Below are 19,344 nucleotides of genomic sequence, written 5' to 3'. Positions count from 1 at the left end.
CTGCCCTCTTTCCTGGGGCACTCATCGGGCTGAAATGTGCGGTGACTGAGAAGGACCATTGCAGGTGCAGCTCTACCTTATGCATCACAAGCCAGGTTGTGTTCCCTCTTTAATAGGCAGTCGCTCTCAGCCCACGCATTCTTTTTTCCTTCCATTCCACGCAGCTCAGGAATGGTCTGAGGATCAGGTTCTACATTTTGTGCATGCCCAATCTATGGCTCAGCTTCATTTATGGTTGTCTATGGAATGGAGTGATGTTTATGCTTGCTATTCATTGCCTATGGTCATTCATGTATCCTCAGATGTGGTGCTTCCTATGTCTATGCGCATTTGGGGTGTCAAAGCTGCAGCATCGGTAATGCCATGTAAACAAGCTGAGGTCCGCAATTGGTGCAATGAGACACCATATTTTAGAGAGGGCTTGCGGGTTGCTTTCCTACCGCCCGAAGCTCACCCCTTGGATGGCCCAGTTGCCTCCAAGAAGATGCGCAGTTAGTCAGATGCTTTACCAATTCTTTCATGCAGACTATGGATTTACATGTAGTTTCTTGGAATGCTAATGGTTTACAGACTTCTCGGGTAAGAGGTTCCCGCAAACTTTTACTTCGCAGAGATTTACACGCTCATGTAGTAGGCACTGTGGATATATGACTAGTACAGGAGCATAAGATTGCCACTCCCTTTGGTAATCTCATGCCCTCGGGCGCTCACACTTTTTGGGAGCTTGCTCTGGGCATTCATGGACAGAGTTGCGGTGTATGCATTTCAGTGGGGCCACGTTACTTGGCCTCAGTTCAGCAGCATGGCACCCTTGTCGCTGGCAGAGCAGTCTATGTTTCTATTCGGATTCGGTACTCTATCATTGGTTTTATGTCAGTCTATGCACCCACTACTCCTCGGGAGAGGGCTACTTTTTGGTCCTCCTTGGCTACTGTTCTACCTGCTGCTGCTGTAGACTCTTGGGTTGTTGGAGGCGACTTCAACAACGTCGAGAGAGACTCTGATTGGCGATCCATCACACCTCCAGTTCTATCATCCATTTCTCCCGATGAGCAGTCAGCTTGGGATTGATTTCTTCTAGCTATTCAATGTGTTGATGCCTGGCACATCCCCTCTTTTGGTCACCACCCTGCTACACTTCATTACTCGTGGGGGTTTCAGAGACAGTAGGGGAGATTATTAGAGCGACTTGATCGTTTTTACATTAGCCCTTGGGTAGTAGCTCTAGGTGGATTTACTACTATTTGGAGAGGGACCAACCTCTCAGATCATTTACCCATCTCATTGTTTATCTCCTTCACTAGATCCTTTGCACAGAGACGAGGCTGCCGCATCCCTGACAGTGTTCTCACCACTGATGTTTTGCAGCAACAGATTCATGACTTATGGTCCACGGGTGCTTCTTATTGTGGTCCCGTGGAGAGTTCCTTGCTCATTGCATTACTCAGTCTAGTATTTACTGCCGTGATCAGACTGCTATTATTCATGGACAGTTGAGAGTACGCGAGTCTGATCTTCACATTCCTCTTGGTTCCACACAGCGCTTGCTTGAGGAGTGGCCTCAGGATGCTTATCTCGCTGCTAGACAGACAGAGCTCACAGAGGAAATTCGTCGCGTACAGGAGGCTAGGTCTGAGTTCACTCATCATGCTTCAGTATCTCATTGGATAGCTAAAGCTGATCGAATGAATAAAGCCTTCTTCGCTGCGCATAAAGAGCGCCCTCCTGGCACCACCCTTCGGACTTTGTGCGATGCTCAGGGGACACTTCATATGCATCCTGATGTTATTCTTGTCATGTCTGCAGATTATTTTGAGGCATTGTTCATTGCTGATATATGCACTACTGAGGTTTTACTAGCCCGTGAGCAGATCTGGCATCACACCCGACGCCGTTGTACAGACACTATGGCCGAGATCTTGATGGCACCCTTCACACTTGCAGAGCTTAATGCTGCTATCGAGAGTCTAGATCCATCCTCTTGTCCAGGAGAGGATGGCCTCACTAGAGCTTTCTTTTTGACTTATTGGGATGTATTGCATATACCACTCCTTCGCGGTTGTCAGGACATCTTTGCATTAGGATATATGCATCCGGATCTTTGCTCAGGTCTCATATCTCTTATTCCGAAAGGGGGTGACACCACTCAGCTCCGGCAGTGGAGACCTATTACCCTACTCCCTTCGGTCTATAAGATATTAGCGTTACTGATCAGCCATCGCTTGCGACCGTTCTTACCAGATATTATTCATACTTCTCAGACAGGCTTTGTCATGGATCGATGCATACTGGATAATATCTTCACTTTTTATGAGGCAGTAGAGTGGGCCAGATCATCTTCTGAACCTCTCGCTTTTTTCATTCTTGACTTCGAGAAAGCATACGATCGTGTTGAGTGGGACTTTCTCGAAGGATCATTAGCCAGGATGGGTTTCCCCTCGAGATGGATCGCAGGCATTTCCGCTCTCTTCACGACTGCCAGCAGTGCTATTACTATTGGTGGTCGTGTCAGTCGCAGTTTTGAGCTTTCTCGATCTGTCCGTTAGGGATGTCCTTTAGCAGCATATCTGTATCTGTTTGTCGGAGAGACTATGTTCGATTTTCTTCGTGCTCAGAGTCATGCATTTCGTGGCTTGACCATGCCAGTACCTTCAGCTCCGGACCTTATCGATCAAGAGTTTGCTGATGACACTATGCTGATGTTGCGCTATTTGCTAGCAGCTCTTGATGCCATGCGGAAGGCCCTGGAGGTTTTTTGCATTGCCAGTGGTGCACGTATTAACTGGCATAAATCCTATGGGTTACTGGTTGGCAGTGATGACATACCTACTTGGGGGATAGCTGATGGTTTCACATGGTTGCAGTCGGGTTAGACATGCAGATATCTGGGCTTTCAGGTTGGATTTGACGTTTCCTCACCGCAGCAGTTTGCACCCGTACTACAGTCTATTCGTAGGAAGCTATGTCATTGGTCTTCACGTCATCTGTCGTTGGCTGGCCGTGCATTGGTCGTCAACCAGGTCATTCTGGCTACAGTATTGTATACGGCCTCTTGTTGGATGCTACATTCTGGAGTGATAGCTAAGCTCCGCAGACTAGTGCGGAACTTTTTATGGAGTGGCACAGATGGGACTACTGATACTCGTGCTCGAGTTCGTTGGTCCACGATTATTCGACCTAGGTCAGAGGGAGGCCGTGGCATTATTGATCCAGAATTACAGAGTCGCGCCCTTCTTACCAAGCTTATTGTTCTGGGTCTTTTTCCCGGCCAAGAACCTTGGAAGATGCTTCTTCATGCCGCTCTTTGCACAGCAACTCAACGCCTCGGCACTAGAGATGGTCATACTTGGCATACAGGGTATCGTTTTCTCTTTACGGATGCCCCCTTGTTCACCAGCACTCTCTCACCCTTCATCCGATGACTCCTTCAGATTTGGGTTTCCATGCGACGGGCTATCATACGCTCACCTCCCTCATGTCGTGAGGAGATTGAGCGCCAGCCTCTCATTTGGAATGATGTAGTTCTTGATTCTTCAGTGAACCCACCCCGTCAGCTTGGAGAGAGGACTCACATTGATTGGGCTGCTTGGGACACTGGCCCTGCTGCCTCTATGCGGTTGTTTCATGAGACGCGTATGCTGGATGCAGATTTTGTGGCAGAACATTATGACATTGGTCGCGGGGTGACAGAGAGATCGCTTGAGATTGACTCCGCCGTTCCTTCACAGTGGGACGCAGTCATGCGAGGCACGGTTCAGATGCTTCCACATAGTGGCTGGGAAGGTCTCTTTGCTCAGAGCACTCTCTTATTAGTTCGTTTGGACACCATGCTGTTCACAGTTGATAGAGACTACTCTCAGGGGATTCATGCTAGATTGACATATGATACCACCTCTCCGCACCTTGTCTACCCTGGCGCTCGATGGGAGGCCATACGAGTAGTTGGCTCTCGCGGGAAGCGTCGTTGTGTTGACCCTCGTTTCGCTTCTGCTGATGCCGCCCTTTGGAGGCTTTGGGTGTGGGAGGGTCGTGCCCTATCTCAGCTTTATTGGGACCTAGGAGAGTGGCATTGGCCTCACTCTAACCCCACCGGTGCACCTGTATCATTCTTTGAGTACACTGTCAGAATTGGAAGATTAGCATTGATGAGACAGCACCCAGAGCAGCCCACTCGTATGCGTTTTTGGTTACATTCAGGTCTCTCCCATGCCTATCTACAGCATTTTTGGTCAGCCATCTGGGATTTACATGCGGCTCGTCGTATTTCTTTTTTCATGTGGATGATTGCACATGCAGGACTTCCAGTTGGGACTTGGCTGGCTACTATGGGTCATGATCCGTTATGCACTCGATGTCCTTCGCGACTACATGAGTCACCTGCACACTGTCTTTGGTCATGCTCCTCTTCTCATATAGTGTGGCTAGCAGTTTGCTTTTTACTTAGCAGAGCCGGTGTTCAACATGGATTTCTCACTTGGGGCTCTGTCTCATGGTTGATGCCGATGCCCGAACCGCATCTTTTCTACGAGGGCTCAGACCCAGATCCAGCTCTTATGCTTACCTCGACTGGTTATCGGCGAGGGACTTTGGCTATGTTACCACAGATCGCTTGGCAGGGGGAATGTTTGGAAAGCTCGTTGTCTTCACATTCTCAGTGCGGCTCCACAGCTCCTTCAGGATACCCTCACTGCCATTTGGCTGGACATCATTCACACCCTGATTTGGCAGTGGGATTCTTCCTCAGGTACATCTAGAGCAACCGAGGCTCGACGATTTGCCTTCCTTCGGCGTTGGGCCCGTTCTCCACTCTTCTTCACACTTATAGGTGGCCAGATTACATGGCATTATGCCCCCCCTCAGTGGTTTCTCCTCCACTCATCACACAGACCACCATGAGATTGTTCTAGTTGAGTTGTCACTATAGTGGCTCTCACCCTTACCTTCAGCTTGAACACCCCACGTGATAGGCTATTTTGGCATCCGTTGGGGATTATATTGTACTCAGTAATATACAGCCCTGATTTCTCCATAAAGAGAGAGAGAGAGAGAGAGAGAGAGAGAGAGAGAGAGAGAGAGAGAGAGAGAGAGAGAGATGTTGAAGAGAGGGCGATCAGCCCCCCATGACTACCACAGCAAAAGACCCTCAATACAATCAATATGATCTCTGTGAGATGAGATGTGGAAGTGGGTACCCCCCTTGCCCCATAAATAGGTGCAAGGCCTGATAAAAAAAACCCCACGACCCAACAAAAAAATGATATATGGAAATATATGAGGACGGCGCCCGGACAAAGGTGGGAGGCCGAAGGTGGGAGGGCGGCCCCAAACTCGGGCGGCCGAACTAGGAGCAACCTAGACCATGGGTGGCCAGCCCAGAGACATACTAGCCATACAAGTATGCCCTAGATCTGTGAAGCAGCAAAGTGGTGTAAGTCTAACAAGTATGGTATGGATCCTCTATCGCAATCTGTGTTGATGTCGAGAGGGCCCCCTCATTCGTGGGCGACGGGACCGCCCGAACTCTATCGCTCGATCAAGCAGTATGCCTTTGGTGCCTCTGGTGCTGCTATGCTGTGGGGGCTGCTCGAACTCCCCTATCTGTGACAAAAGAAATCTGTAATCTGCCGTTGTCGTTGGATCTCTCTCATTATGCCCCTCTTCAAGAGGTCCTCTCTGTGTCGCAAATATCTAGTAAGTATAATCCGAGGCATCTCTGATCTTGATATCTCATGACTCTAGAAGGTGGTCCAAAACCCTCTCGGAATAGAGTGAAAGCAGCCTTGTATCTCATAGTATACTGGGCAGTGACATATGTAATGTAGCTCTGTCTCGGGCTCTATCTGGCACACCTGACAAATCCTTGACTCGGCTACTACTCTAAATCTGCCTGTCTCGATCTCTGGCTGATGTGAGGATGTGCGTATCTGACCAATAGCACATCGTATCCCGTGGGATAGTTGAGTATCCATGTATCTTGGTCTGATCATAGAACCATCCTCCGTAAGCTGGAGAAGATGCTGTCTATAGAAATCCATCTTCGTACCCAACTCATGTGTAGGCTGTATCCATGTCCTCTTCGTATCCAACTGAATCAAGTCCTGTCTGATGAGCCTGGTAATCTCTGCCCTAGTGAGGGAGATGGAGGGTGCATCTAGAGAGTACTGAAATGGGGGTAGCCAATCCATACCAAAGCCATGTAACTGAAACCAAGATGCCATCTCTGCATACCAACAAATCTATCTATCTCCCTGCAATGCCAGCTGTCGTGAAGACTCTAGTGCTAATCGAGCATATCTGTCTCTAGGGAGAGCCTAGGTGCCATGCATAAATGAAACTGATCGAGTGAGTGCCTCCACTACCAATGGCGGAGCAGCGAGCTCCGCCCTAACAATGTCATGTGGTACTGAGGCCTTGGCCCTAATCATCCAAGAAATCATAGACACCAAGGGCCTCTCCATACATCTCCATCCATCGGTATTACTAGCTCTGCTATGATGATCAACCGAGGGGCCCCATATCTCCACTGCGTACAACATGGCTGAAGTGACCAAAGTGTCAAAGAGCAAAAGCTTTGTTCGAGGTTCCTAAACTAAACCTGCGAACATATCCTCTTAAGTCTCCCCAGTGCTGCATAGGCTTTGGTCAATCTGGTATCTGCTGCACGCCTTAGGGAAAATACTCGACCACTGCAAACCGCCCCAAGATAAGTATATGCATCTGCATACTCCACAGTCTCTCGACCGTATGTAAAAGCGGGGGCGGGCCTCCTTACCCACTGCGCCGTATTGTTAAACACCATCACCTTGGTCTTACCAAGGTTCATAGACAATACACTGTCCTGTGCAAAATGACGTTGCGTCCCCTCTGGAGAATCTGAGATCAGCACAATATCATCAGCATATAATAGCAACGGAATTCACGTCCCTGCAAGCTGAGCACCTCTATCTTTGAAATCTTATTAACATCTTATGTGAGGCCGAAATCGGCCTATGAGACAAATCAAGTATACATGTGTGCATGTCTTCTGTCTATAGGAAAAGACAAAATAGTTCACATTGGTACAAAATAAAAAATAGAAGGACGTCTGGTGGGTGATGAAATCTATGGGGATGGGTGGAGCACTAGTACTAGGGATATGAGAGAGAGAGAGAGAGAGAGAGAGAGAGAGAGCTTTCACATTTCGACTGTCTAATTATGTTAGACAATTATTTATGTGGTTCTGTCCTTGCTCTTTTTTTTTAGTAGTAAAGTTTGAATAATTTCTAATGAGTTCACCTTTCCTTTTATTATTTGTAGTATTGGGTCTTCAACTATGGCAATGGTCCTGCAAACTGGGATTGCACCTACAAAAGTTATTATTCTTATGTTGGGAGCAGGTAAGCATATTTTTCGTATTGAAGTGATTCAAATTGCAGAGCCCTGATTGGGTTGTTTCCTTCCTCTGGATAACGTAGTCTTAACAATAATAGAATTTTAGCTTTATAACATGACTCAAGATCAGAAAAGAGTGAGTTTGCATTAGTCATTTGGTCTTTTGTGTGTTGACAGGAGGGGGAGATGATCTTCCAGTTCTTTTTGCATTTTTTGTTGTGCTTGAAGAGGAATTTTGAGCTGAAAGACTCCTTTGGGATCCTTCTGCATGCTAATTAGTTATGCAACTAGGCATCAGAAATCAATAGAGTTTGCCATGATAATGTATTTTTGTGAAGGAGGAATTATCCTTCAAAGTCTGGACAATCTCAAAGCTTAGGTCATATCAAACTTCTTAAGTAATCACGTCATTGATTAGAATTAACTTGTAACCACATCGGAAAACAATTTACTTGTGAACCGCCAAATTTTGCAACACTTGAATCCCTTTATAACATTGAAACTTTAGACAAACTAAGCTTGAAATAACAGGTGATGACTTCTGGTACGCATCAGAAAAAAATTGTACGATGATCGAAGACATGGAATTTGTTCAGCCTTTACCTGTTCTAACTAATTGGAGTTTAGGAGAGAGTAAGTATGAATTTTATCTTCAACTTTTCGAGGGCTCACTTAGGGAATGACGACGTTTGAACTATTGTGAATAGGCTCAACAAGCAAATACACTATTCCAATGAGGAAGAAGATTATATTAGAGAAGATGACCAGACTTTTTGTGTCCAATATTTTCAAGTATCACGATTTTTCAGTCTATAGTTAGTGACAGGATTTTGGGAGATGGGATACTACACGATTTTGACAGATGGACAATGTGAGATTGTCAACTCAGCTGTCATAGACCTACTAAGTGTTATGTGTTAGTTAATCCAACAAGACTAGTATTTTCGCTAGTAGAGTTTGCTATACCAACACTCGTCATAATCCCACTATAAAAATTTCTGAAGTCCAAGTGTATTAGTCTGAAAAATCCCTTGGTTGGAAAGAAGATTTATTGATAACTATCTTTACCTCCCTTGACTTGGACAAGATTGGATTAAGCTCTATTTTGAGATCTCAAGAAGCTTTGGATGCTCTCCCTCCTTGTGTGAGAAAGGTATGGAACCATCCGTCGTAGCTTTCAAATATATAAAAACTTTATGACAAAAAGTCTACCTTTTCTTCTTACGTAAATGGAGCTTTGGGTCATGTAGTTACTGCTGATTGTTCTATTCTTCCTTCGGGATTCCTTGAATGACCTTTTCTCAAAAGGTTCCCTTCCTCGAATGACTCTTGCCTTCTCAAAGCCATAGAGAAAGGAATTTCTAGTTTTGTAGTAAAGTTTGAGGAGTCTTTAGGACAAGCAACGAAGTTGAGGTCACATATTGTCAAGTTTGGATCTTTGCTCTTTGTAGGTTTGTAGTAGTATTCATTTTTCGATTTCGTATTTAGCTTACGTTAGGACTTAAGAATTTGTTTCTTTAGAAGTTGTTGTGTGAAGTTTGATTTCTAGGATTAAATTTTTAAAATGTCTTATCCTTTTTTGTTTAAAGTTGAGTACTTGTTTTAAGTTTTAGCCAAGTAAGCTCCGTCAACTTATTTTGCGCACGCCTTTTCTAAAAACATTTTTAAGTTAATAATGTTTTGTTTTATCTAGATTCTAGTTTTGTTTCGTAGCAAATAAAGTGATTTAGTTTTTTTCCCCCTTGTCTTTTCTTGTATCCCTTGCTTTTATAGTTTTATGAATGCTTTATTCCCTCTTATAATTCAGGAGTTCAGACTATTCTGAACTTATAAAGGTATAATCCCACTAGAAAAACACCTTCATGATCGTAGAAGGAAGGTGGAAGGTTCCTCTTATTGTGCTGATTATGGACTCGATGTTACGTACGCACTTCACTTGCGCTACGTGGACATGCTTCTGCTATAGTCTAGCATGAGTCTTAGCTTAGGACTAGTATCAAGTGTGGCAAGAGGCACAGTTGGCCGCGCACCTAGAGGAAGCCGAGGAAGGCGTGCCTCTTTCTTTCAATGGGGCCTACTTCCAAGACAAGCTCAAAGTGCGGTTCATGCCACCTTGGTACCTAGCGCGGTTGAAAGAAGATTGGCGTAACCTCAAGCAAAATGGTACTCCAGTTATGTCTTTTTCTAACCGTGTTTTGCAGCTCGGCACCCGATTACGCAAATTGGATGAAGAGCGCAAAGAGGCATTCCTTTTCGGGTTGGACGAGTATCTCAAGTTCGATGTCGAAGTCCTCGACCCAATAGATCTCAACAAGGCAGTAGCGATTTCTCTCGCACAGGAGATGAAGCACAACAAAGGAAAGCCTAAGGAGAACAAGTCTTCTCACAGTACCTCTCAGAATCCTCAAAACCCACAGAATGGTAAGAACGGTAAGAATGGCAATTCTTCTAGCCCATCTTTTTTTAATCCTTAGGAAAAGAACTCTCAAAACGGATCTAATGGTAAAGCAAAAACACCTGCCAAACCTAAGCTAACCCCAAATGAAAAAACTGCACAAGGAATCATAGGAGGATACATAACTCCAGAAGAACAACGCTGAACTTTGTGTTGATGTATGCTCATGTGTGTGTGCGTGTAATGTGTGTTGTGTTGGGGAGCATATGTTTGTACCTAGTTCTACACCCACTATTGGGCACTGACGACGTTAGTGGGGATGTCGTGGTATTTAGTCAATACTATGCATGATGGAGCTGATGGTTATATTGTCTTGTGGGTGACTACCATGGGTCTATACCGTGCACTTTCCTTCAAGGGTGAATCTAGGCTTATCTTGGATTCATCTAGGTATATTTTTTAGTCGTATAGCGGACATGCAGACTTCACATTGTGAAGTTTTCGTCCGAGTTACGACCCAATTGATATTGTGCTTATTCTTTCTATCTTTTGTGGTGCGTATTCCCTATCAGCTACCTCATTTTCGTGCTAATTTTTTCGATTTAATGCTTCTTTTAGTGCTAGGTTTCATTCTGGCTGAGTCTGTCCTTGATCTCCGGAGTCATGACAGAAACTCAGTATGCTGAACTTTGTGTTGATGTATGCTCATGTGTGTGTGCGTGTGGTGTGTGTTGTGTTGGGGAGCATATGTTTGTACCTAGTTCTACACCCACTATTGGGCACTGACGACGTTAGTGGGGATGTCGTGGTATTTAGTCAATACTATGCATGATGGAGCTGATAGTTATATTGTCTTGTGGGTGACTACCATGGGTCTATACCTTGCACTTTCCTTCAAGGGTGAATCTGGGCTTATCTTGGATTCATCTAGGTATATTTATGCGAAGGAAGGTTGTTGTTATAAGTGTCATATAAAGAAGGCATGTCCTAAGATAGCACCACCTAAAGAACCCAAAGCACCAACAACTACCACAAGCACTTTAGTGAACTCCACATGTCTCTGACACACACATTGATGAGTCTCTCTTAAAATGTTATGGTCATGTGAAGGGTCAACGTTTTGTCATATTGTTTGATTCAAGCAGTATGCATGATGTGATTGGTGACTCTCTTGTAGAAAGAGCCCGCTTGGAGGTTAGCCAGACAACTCCTCTCGAGGTGTCGGGCTTCGCTTTTGATATGGACTCTTTCATTACACAAGGGTGCCTTGATGTGTTATTCACTGTTCAGCAAGCTTCCTTCCGTAGAAGATTTGTTGTGTCTCCTCTCTCAGGATGTGATATGATTTTGGGCGTGGACTTGACGTGACATGTAAATACAATACACAACATCAACATTTGCATGAAAAAGTGTAGATTTAGTGCACAGAAGCTTCGAAAACTTTGGAAATTTTCGTGTGTCAGTGAAATTTCACTTAGTTGAGTTGAATTCATTGACATTCCTGCACATTTGAACCCGAGAAATTTGGGGCTTTTGCAAAATCTGTTGAAATTTTACCCGTATTTTGCTCTTGGGACCATGTATTAATGCAATTGGGGTATATTTTTCAGTAAAAATTTGGGGTTTCTGCTGAAGTTTGTGGATTTCGACAAAATTGATGCATGTAGTGCACATTGGGGGTATTATTGAAGCAAATTTTGTGTTGCAAGTTGTGGAATTTTCTCTTATTTGTGAATATATTGTTGAATACTCATGTTGCAACTGTTCTAGAGATCAGTAGCAGATGTGGGATTGTTGCAGAAGTATTTTTGGTGATATTGCTGAAGTGGGAGTCACTCGACCGTGATGTATGCATGTTATGTAGGCTGAAATTGCAGCTACACTGTTGAAAGTCATTACTTTCACTGCTGTACATGAATTAGGTATACAGCGGTAGTGATCCTTGCTCTCTATTTTGCTGGGAAGTTGGGCTGCATTTGGCTGAATATTCACCTGGTTGTTTACTGTCATAAATTGCAACATTTGTATCTTCGGTGCATTGCTGAAATATGGCTACTAATACTTCTAGCAATAGTAACACTGAAGCCCTTCTTGAAATCAAGAGGTTTGATGACAGTGGCTTTGATTAGTGGAAGGACAGGATGCAAGGCATTTTCTTTCTCAAGGATTGTGATGATGCGCTCTTGGAAACTAAGCTTGCAGCCATATCAGATGAGGATTGACACATGTATATTTGATTGGTTTCATAGGCCGACTTTGGCCTCACATAGAGGTTAAAAAAGCTCTCTCTCTCTCTCTCTCTCTCTCTCTCTCTCTCTCTCTCTCTCATGGGTTACGATGTGCCATAGGCCAGATTCGCACATCTTCACACCAGCTTGGGATTGAGACAGGTAGATTCAGAGGCGTACCAGCAGACAGTAGGATTTGTCAGTTATGCCATGCAGAGCCAGAGACAGAGTTTCACTACATATGTCACTGCACAGTCTACTATGAGATACGGGGACGCTTTCATTGTTTATTCAGAGATGGTTTTGACTCGTTAGATAGAGTCATGAGATATCAGGATCAGAGGTGTCTCGGATTATTTCTACTTGAGATACAGAGACATAGAGACGCTCTATTGAGAGGGCAAAGACAGAGACAGTCCCAAAGACGCATCTCAGATTTCTTCAGTCTGAGTACCACAGAAGCAGAGGGGACACCACCATCACAGAGCTCGGTTCCCACCCATACACACACCAACGGTTCTCTCATTGACCGAGCTATAGAGTTGGGGAGATCGAGACGACCGCGACTGAGGGGAGCCACGCAGCACCGACGGAGATTGCGGCAGAGGATCCACAAGATTCTAGCACGACACCTAGAGTGTCGACGAGGATAGGCGCCATGCTATTGCTTTATTATACCATGGTGACACTTATCCCCATTTTGTACCTTTTTGGCATGATACCATTGCTCAGCCTACCAGCCACCCATAGGAGTCGGTAGCACTCCTATCTCAATTCTTTCTTTGTAGTTTTCTTTGTTTGTACCCAGACTTGGTACTAGACTCATCATTGTAATCAGTTGGTCTCATAGGTCATTTTGGCCTTTTGTAGACGTTAATATATCATTTCATTTCATTTCTCGCGTGCACGCGCGCACACACACACACACACACACACACACAGAAAGATACAATCGAGAACAACCAAGAAACAAGGAAAGAAGAGAAAAGAAAGAAACAAAAAAGGAGCAAAAAGAAAACAAACACGAAACAAGTTCACCGACGAAGGAGTTGGACCAACAGAGGGAGAAACGCCCGAACAACTACCAAGGGGTCTGCAGCATCAGGAGGACGGCTAGTGTGGGAGGTGAGGTCGCACAAGCAACCTTCTCCAAGCAGAGACAACGGTCTTGATAGGCTTCATATTGATGGATGATAGGCGGCACCTCCGGAAGTGGGAATGTGACGGAAGAGGAGAGGGGTTCTGTAAACCTTAAGCTACCACCGTATGTAAAAGGACGGTGGTTGCTCGAGGTGGGGAGCCATAGTAGGATGATAGACGGCACATCCAGAAGCGGAAATGTGACAGAAGGAGAGGCGTTTTGTAAACCTTAAGCGATCACCGTAGGTAAAAGTACGATGGTTGCTTAAATTTTGGAGCCATTCGTCACAGTGGCCAATCCATTGTGTCTAGGGCCCACCACACGGAGGTCTCTCTCTCTCTCTCTCTCACACACACACATTCTCAAATGTCGTGTCTCTTTCTACCTCAATGATCTCTCTTCTCCACAATTGCCTTGTTCATGCATGTGGCATTGTAGGTGTTCTCTAGCGTTAGAGGATCTTATCAGAGTCCAGCCAGATCGGAGTCGAAGTGTCCACCCGATTGGAGGCTAGTTCTTGTCTTCATTGCGTCTTATGCTGCCTATTGTAAACAACTTTCAGATGAAGGAGATTATACACCTAAATGTACAAAAATAATTAAAAATGGGAAAGATCAAAAGGTGATCTGAGTTTACCATCGTATACTATGCGCATTTAGTCAAAATATTGTTTGCAACTTCATAAAAAGAGACTCGGTTCATATTCTCTTGCATTATTCAAAGTTGTCCATCCATATTAGCCATTTGTTTATACATGAAGTGTTTGAAAGTAAACAATTTCTTCACCAGTGTCTGTGTTAATCACATGTATACATTATTTTGGAAGTTAGTACCAACATTCTTGTCTTTATATCCTACTGCTGAAAGGTTCTGTTTAAAAGGATACTCTGGAATTTTGGACTGTATTCCTGCTGAACAATTTTGTTTAAAATGACTTGGGCTCAGGTATGGCTGGACCTATGGTCTTTGGAAAAACAGGCCTATCAGACATAATCACGAATATACAGGTATATACCATGCAAGTTCTTTTCTTATTCGGGCTTAGATCAGAATACTTGCTTGACCCTTCGGTTGGAAATGCACCTGCATTGTTTTGTCTGAATGTTGGAAACTTTAGATGTAAATTAGTTTCTCATAATGGCATAATCTGGTTGGTCTTCTTCAATTTGAATCCACATTCATTTCTCCTAGGATTTTAGAAAGGTCAATGGAATTCTCAGTTCTATTTTCATTTTCTCCAATAGCAGGAGATTTATTTATTGTGAATTTAATCATTTAAATGCAGGAAGCTTTATTCAAGTTTGAAAATGGTGAGGCTGGCCAGAGTAGTGATAATGCTGCCATTCAAGCTCAGGTTTGTTTGCTTTATTGCTTCTTTTTCTTTTCCTTCTCGGTATAGCATCCATCTGAAATTTCTAGATTATTTGTGTAATGTATGTGGTGAGTTTCCTATCATTGAATTCAAACCGTAGCAATAAAGATTTTGCATCTTGAAGGGTTAGATTTTGTATTTGGGACTTTTAACAACATACGTGGTCGTCGTCAAGTTTTTAACACGGTGAAAACAATGTTTCCCTGCACTTGTAGGTGAAAGTCAATTCAGCTTTCTTTTCCACATTGTGTTCAGTGAGACTAACCAAGTAGAAAAGATTCTTTGGCCCACCCTTAAAAGCATTTGATGGTCTTCTGCATCATGGACCAGATGACATGGTTAATTCAAAGTTGAATAGATGTTCTACTTGCATGGAAATTCCACATCTTTGAACACCATTGTATACTGAAAGTGTATGTATTCAAATAAATGTGTAAAAAAAGTTAAAAGGCGATTGTGTTCTACAGAAGAAGTTCATTATTAGATAGAAGGAATAATCACATATCAAGAGATGTCTTCTTGACTAGCAGAATAGCATGCCATTTCAAAGTATGATTTTACCCATAATTGTTTCGTTGTGTGAAGAAGCTGCACAGGATGTGAGAGACTCATAAAAGTCTGCGTTGATAATAGAAAGAGGCAGCTGTTGCTTGTTCAAAGATAAGCAGTTGAAGTTTATGGACAATATCCTTAAAAATTCCATAGGATCAATAGCAGTGTTATGTGCTTTGATTCAGGAGCTAGAAAACAAAGTATAATTCAAAATAGTAGGGAAATAAGGGCATGCTTGAATTAGCTTGGAAAGCAGAAAACACAATCCCAAAAATAGGCTTGTGCTTGGACTTGGAGCAAAAGAACTCGGTGGAAGCACCAAATATGGTAATCAAAGGTGCAAGCTCCATTCTTTGCAACCATGCTTTGATATATTGGGAGAATCTTGCATGGTTAAAATTCACACAGAGTCTTACGGTCTAAAAGGCCTACTTATAGGAGTTGCATGCAAATTATTGTGCAGCTATGTTGAAATTTGCATGACATTTTAATATTTCATTACACGATTAGCGTTTAGGAAGGAGAAATGGTCAAGGTTATACCTTTTTACACCTACTGTAATTGTTGTAATGCTCATAAGTTAAACTGAAAAGAGTAACCATGGCATTGCCTCATGGTCAGGAGAGTCAATTGGAAGTTCATGCCACCATTTTGATTTTCACTAGCAATGCAGAGATGGAACTGGAGCAAGATCAGGGTTCATTGCACTTCATTAAATCCATTTAAGAAGCAAAACAAGATAAGTGAAGACTTTGTTTGGAGATGGCATGTGTGATGGGATGGTCTGTTAAAGAGGATGGTAAGCATGCAAGACCTTGTGCTGTTAGATGTTAGCATTATCAATAATCTTTCACTTGCCGTGTGTTGGCTCTTGCCCTATTGGAGGGCTTCTTACATCAGCTTCAATAAATGAGCTGATTTTGTTTGGAAATGTTTGAGGAGCTAAGCTGGGGCAAGAAAGTATAATAGCCAAGTAAAAGGTCTTATCTTAAAGACTCCGGACCCTACGCTTTTCAATTCCAATCAATGAAACTGTGTAGACTTTATGGAGGTGGCAGGTTCTATGCTTGTAATTATGAAAACTCTACACTTAGACTTGATTTATTTGTTTGTGTGTTTTTTTGCCTTTAATGACTGTCTAAGAAAATGGTTTTGCCAGATTTCACGATTAGCTCATGAAGTCAGACAGTTGTACGGTGGAAGACAGATCACTGTCGTCAATGGGTCTGATCAGAACAGTAAGATTTTCGTCATTCATAAATACGTTTTGAATTATTGAGCTTTAATTTTCTTGTGTGATTTGTGTGGCGTCTTTGCAATGGCTTGAAAGGTAGGAAGGCTCATGGAATATTCTATATGTAGCTTGGTGTGACTTTAGTGATGGTATATTATGACTTGAATATTTTGATTCAAGTTGAAAATGAGCATCTAGGAATATTTGTGGCATAACAGTTCTGATGATTATTCAATATCTGGATTTTCAGTGAACCTCTCTTCATATATAATTCCTATAGCAGTGGTAGGTGCAGCTGGTTATTGCTACATGTGGTGGAAGGTAATGAAAGACAATCTGAACCAAGTCATGTTTATCTCTCGACTCACGTGTAAGGGACATTAGTAGCAGTGTTTGCATGAGACAGGGTTGGTCCTTATCTGATATCATGTACGTTACCAAGCGGAACATGGCCAATGCAGTGTCTAGCTTCACAAAACAGCTCGAACAAGTTTCTGCAGCAGTTGCTGTACGTGGTGCTCTTTTCTAACTTTAGTTTATGTATTAAGGAACACTGTGAAAGTGTCAGGTGGTCTATATGTACGTGGGTGCTCTTTTCTAATTTTAATTATGTGTTAGTTTGTATTAGGGAACACTGTGAAAGTGTAAGGTGGTCTATATGTTGCAGGCTGCAAAGAAACATCTGACACAGCGCATGGAAAAGCTGAATGACAAACTGGATGAACAGAAGGCTGTGACTGGGGCTATTAAGTTTGAGGTGTCCATTTACTCTGCATCTTATTTGTATTTCTGCATTAAGTCTTTTACTGAAACTGTCAATTTGTAATCAGGTCAGCGAGGTTCGTGAAAATTTGGCACAGATGGGTATAGACATTGAAAATGTTCAACAACTTGTCGAGGGCTTGGTTTGTCTTCTACACACTTGATTGTAATTTGTCCTGCAAGAGTGGTGGAAAGGAACTTACCTCTTATGCTATATATTTATTTGTTATATATGTACTTTCAGGGATCCAAGATTGATACAATTGAAGGGAAGCAGGTCAATACTGTTTTTGCTTGATGTTTGTTTTTTTAACCTGTTGGGAAGGAATGTAGGCAAGGATTGAGTTCCTTTTCTCTTTGATGGCAGGATCTCACAAACGCTGGGGTTGTATATTTGTGTCACTTTGTCCAAGGCCTAGCAGGTGGACGAAGGCCAGAACTTTTGCAGGTATGAGTTCGCATGTTTGCAATATTTTTGGTAGGATGTGCTGTCTGTGGGTCAGAAAGAGATAGAGAGGGAGAGAAAGAGGCAGGGAAGGAAGGGGGGCATGAAGAGGGGCGGGCAGAGCTTGTCCAGCTGCAAGCGGCTTATATCCAAACAACAGTAGTGGAGGCTGCACCAAAGCCTCTCTGCTGTAAGCGGCGTAGAAGTATCAAGTAGGAGTTCTCTGTGTCTGAAATCTCTCATATCCTTAGCATGAATGTTTCAATTGAAACAATGGCTCTTTTCTCCCTTCGTGCATCATCAATCTTTCTTTTGATACTCTCATGCAAGATATGGTGACATAAGACTTCATTTTGCCCACTTGAAACCCTGAATCTTCAAAACGGCCAAAATGTTTTGGCGCAATTTTTCAAGATAAACTCACAAATCTTTTAAGACCTTTTTTCTTTCAGCTGGCATCCTAAAAAAGCACGTGGAAGGTGTGTTGGCTTCATACGATTGATCATAATGACATGGATGTGGCTTCAGACAATGTTCCTTTTAGAGGTGGCTCCAGAGCTAGTTACTAGTTGTTGCAGCCTGTTTAGGACTACTTTTTTTGCTTTGGGTACCAGAGAGTATGTCACAAAGTGATGGCATTACCCACAGAGAGAGAGAGAGAGAGAGAGAGAGAGAGAGAGAGAGAGAGAGAGAGAGAGAGAGAAAGAAAGAAAGAAAGAAAGAAAGATTTTTAACGTCTATGTCAGGCCGAAATCGGCCTATGAGACAAATCAAATGTACATGTGTGTATGTCATCCGTCTATCGAAAGACAAATGAAACAAAACTGATACAAAACTGAACTGAATGTAGGTAGGGAGTATCTGAGGAGGGATGGAGCTCTATCTCTAGGGGTATATGCATGTCTATATGCTCAAGGTAGTACAATCATGAGAATGAGAATGCATCAAGCTATCTAGCTCCATCCTGTACAAATGGGGGGATGTAAGATGTGGTACATGGGCGGGCTGGTGCAAGGCTACCCGATGAAAGCTGTCGGTCGGCCTCATCTGAGCTACTCGCTCCTCAGTGGCACGGCGCTCCCGGGCTCGGATCTCCTCGATCTGTCGGTGGTGGGAGCTCGCGCCCCTGTAGCCTGTGACTCGTGGTCGTCGGCTAGCTCGGCTCACCTCCGCCTGTGGGAGTGTCACTCCCCTCTGAGTGTCTGGTGAGGGAGGGGCGGCAATCCTCTGAAAGAAGTCTGTGAGCTGCGACCGTCTCCCCTCTGTCTGTGTAGCTGTGCGTGGCTGTAGTAGTGTGTCCCGATGGCTCTGTATCTCTAGTAAGAAGCGTCCGAGCTGTCTCTGATCTCGAGAGTCCATGATCTCTCGGAGAGTGGGCTGTCCTCTCAATAAGGCCTCATACCTGCCTCTGATCTCAGTGTATGCTCTGCATCTACATACGAAGTGCTCCTCACTCTCCACCTCCTCTGTGCAGGCTCTGCAGACTCGCTCCTCCCTGGGAACACCAGTATGTCTCCCGATCTCAATCTCTAACCTGTGTGAAGCCACTCTCAGCTGACCAATCGCCACCCGTGAGCTATGTGGCATATATGTGTCCATATAGCGTGGTCTCTGTATGAACCCCCCAGACAATATGGTGAGAAACTGGTCTCTGTAATCTGATATCCTCGTCCCCAAGCCAGGTGACTCCCAGACTCTCCTGGTGTATAGCTGCCACAGATCCTGTCTCAATACCAAGTTCCTCTCACTGCGAGAGAGGTGAACAGATGGTGAGTGGGGGTCGTACTGGAATGGTGGTAGGCTCTCCATGTCAAAACCGTGTCCCTCAAACCTGAGAGAGAGAG

At 43.8% G+C, this 19,344-nt stretch overlaps 1 protein-coding gene across 1 annotated transcript; it reads left to right on the top strand.

The window, feature by feature from the left end:
* Positions 1–7,235: 7,235 nt before the first annotated feature.
* On the top strand, positions 7,236–17,524 carry LOC147453095 (uncharacterized). The gene is made up of 10 exons (XM_086518601.1): positions 7,236–7,376; positions 14,081–14,142; positions 14,421–14,489; positions 16,219–16,297; positions 16,544–16,614; positions 16,700–16,801; positions 16,961–17,050; positions 17,124–17,198; positions 17,300–17,332; positions 17,423–17,524. The coding sequence occupies exons 1-10, from the start codon at positions 7,313–7,315 to the stop codon at positions 17,507–17,509; spliced, it is 732 nt and encodes a 243-aa protein (XP_086374727.1). The 5' UTR covers positions 7,236–7,312; the 3' UTR covers positions 17,510–17,524.
* The last annotated feature ends 1,820 nt before the right edge of the window (positions 17,525–19,344 follow it).

The sequence above is a fragment of the Adiantum capillus-veneris genome, chromosome 8 (genome assembly GCF_014529385.1).
Source record: "Adiantum capillus-veneris isolate H3 chromosome 8, ASM1452938v2, whole genome shotgun sequence".
Lineage (NCBI taxonomy): Eukaryota > Viridiplantae > Streptophyta > Polypodiopsida > Polypodiales > Pteridaceae > Adiantum > Adiantum capillus-veneris.
Note: the sequence above shows the minus strand (reverse complement) of the source record. Positions and strands in the feature narration are given on the sequence as shown.

Coding starts and splice junctions, on each gene's coding strand:
- LOC147453095 (XM_086518601.1), top strand. CDS start 7,313: ATGGCAATGGTCCTGCAAACTGGGATTGCACCTACAAAAGTTATTATT. Junction 7,377..14,080: donor TATTCTTATGTTGGGAGCAG/GTAAGCATATTT, acceptor ACTTGGGCTCAG/GTATGGCTGGACCTATGGTC. Junction 16,298..16,543: donor CAATGGGTCTGATCAGAACA/GTAAGATTTTCG, acceptor CTGGATTTTCAG/TGAACCTCTCTTCATATATA.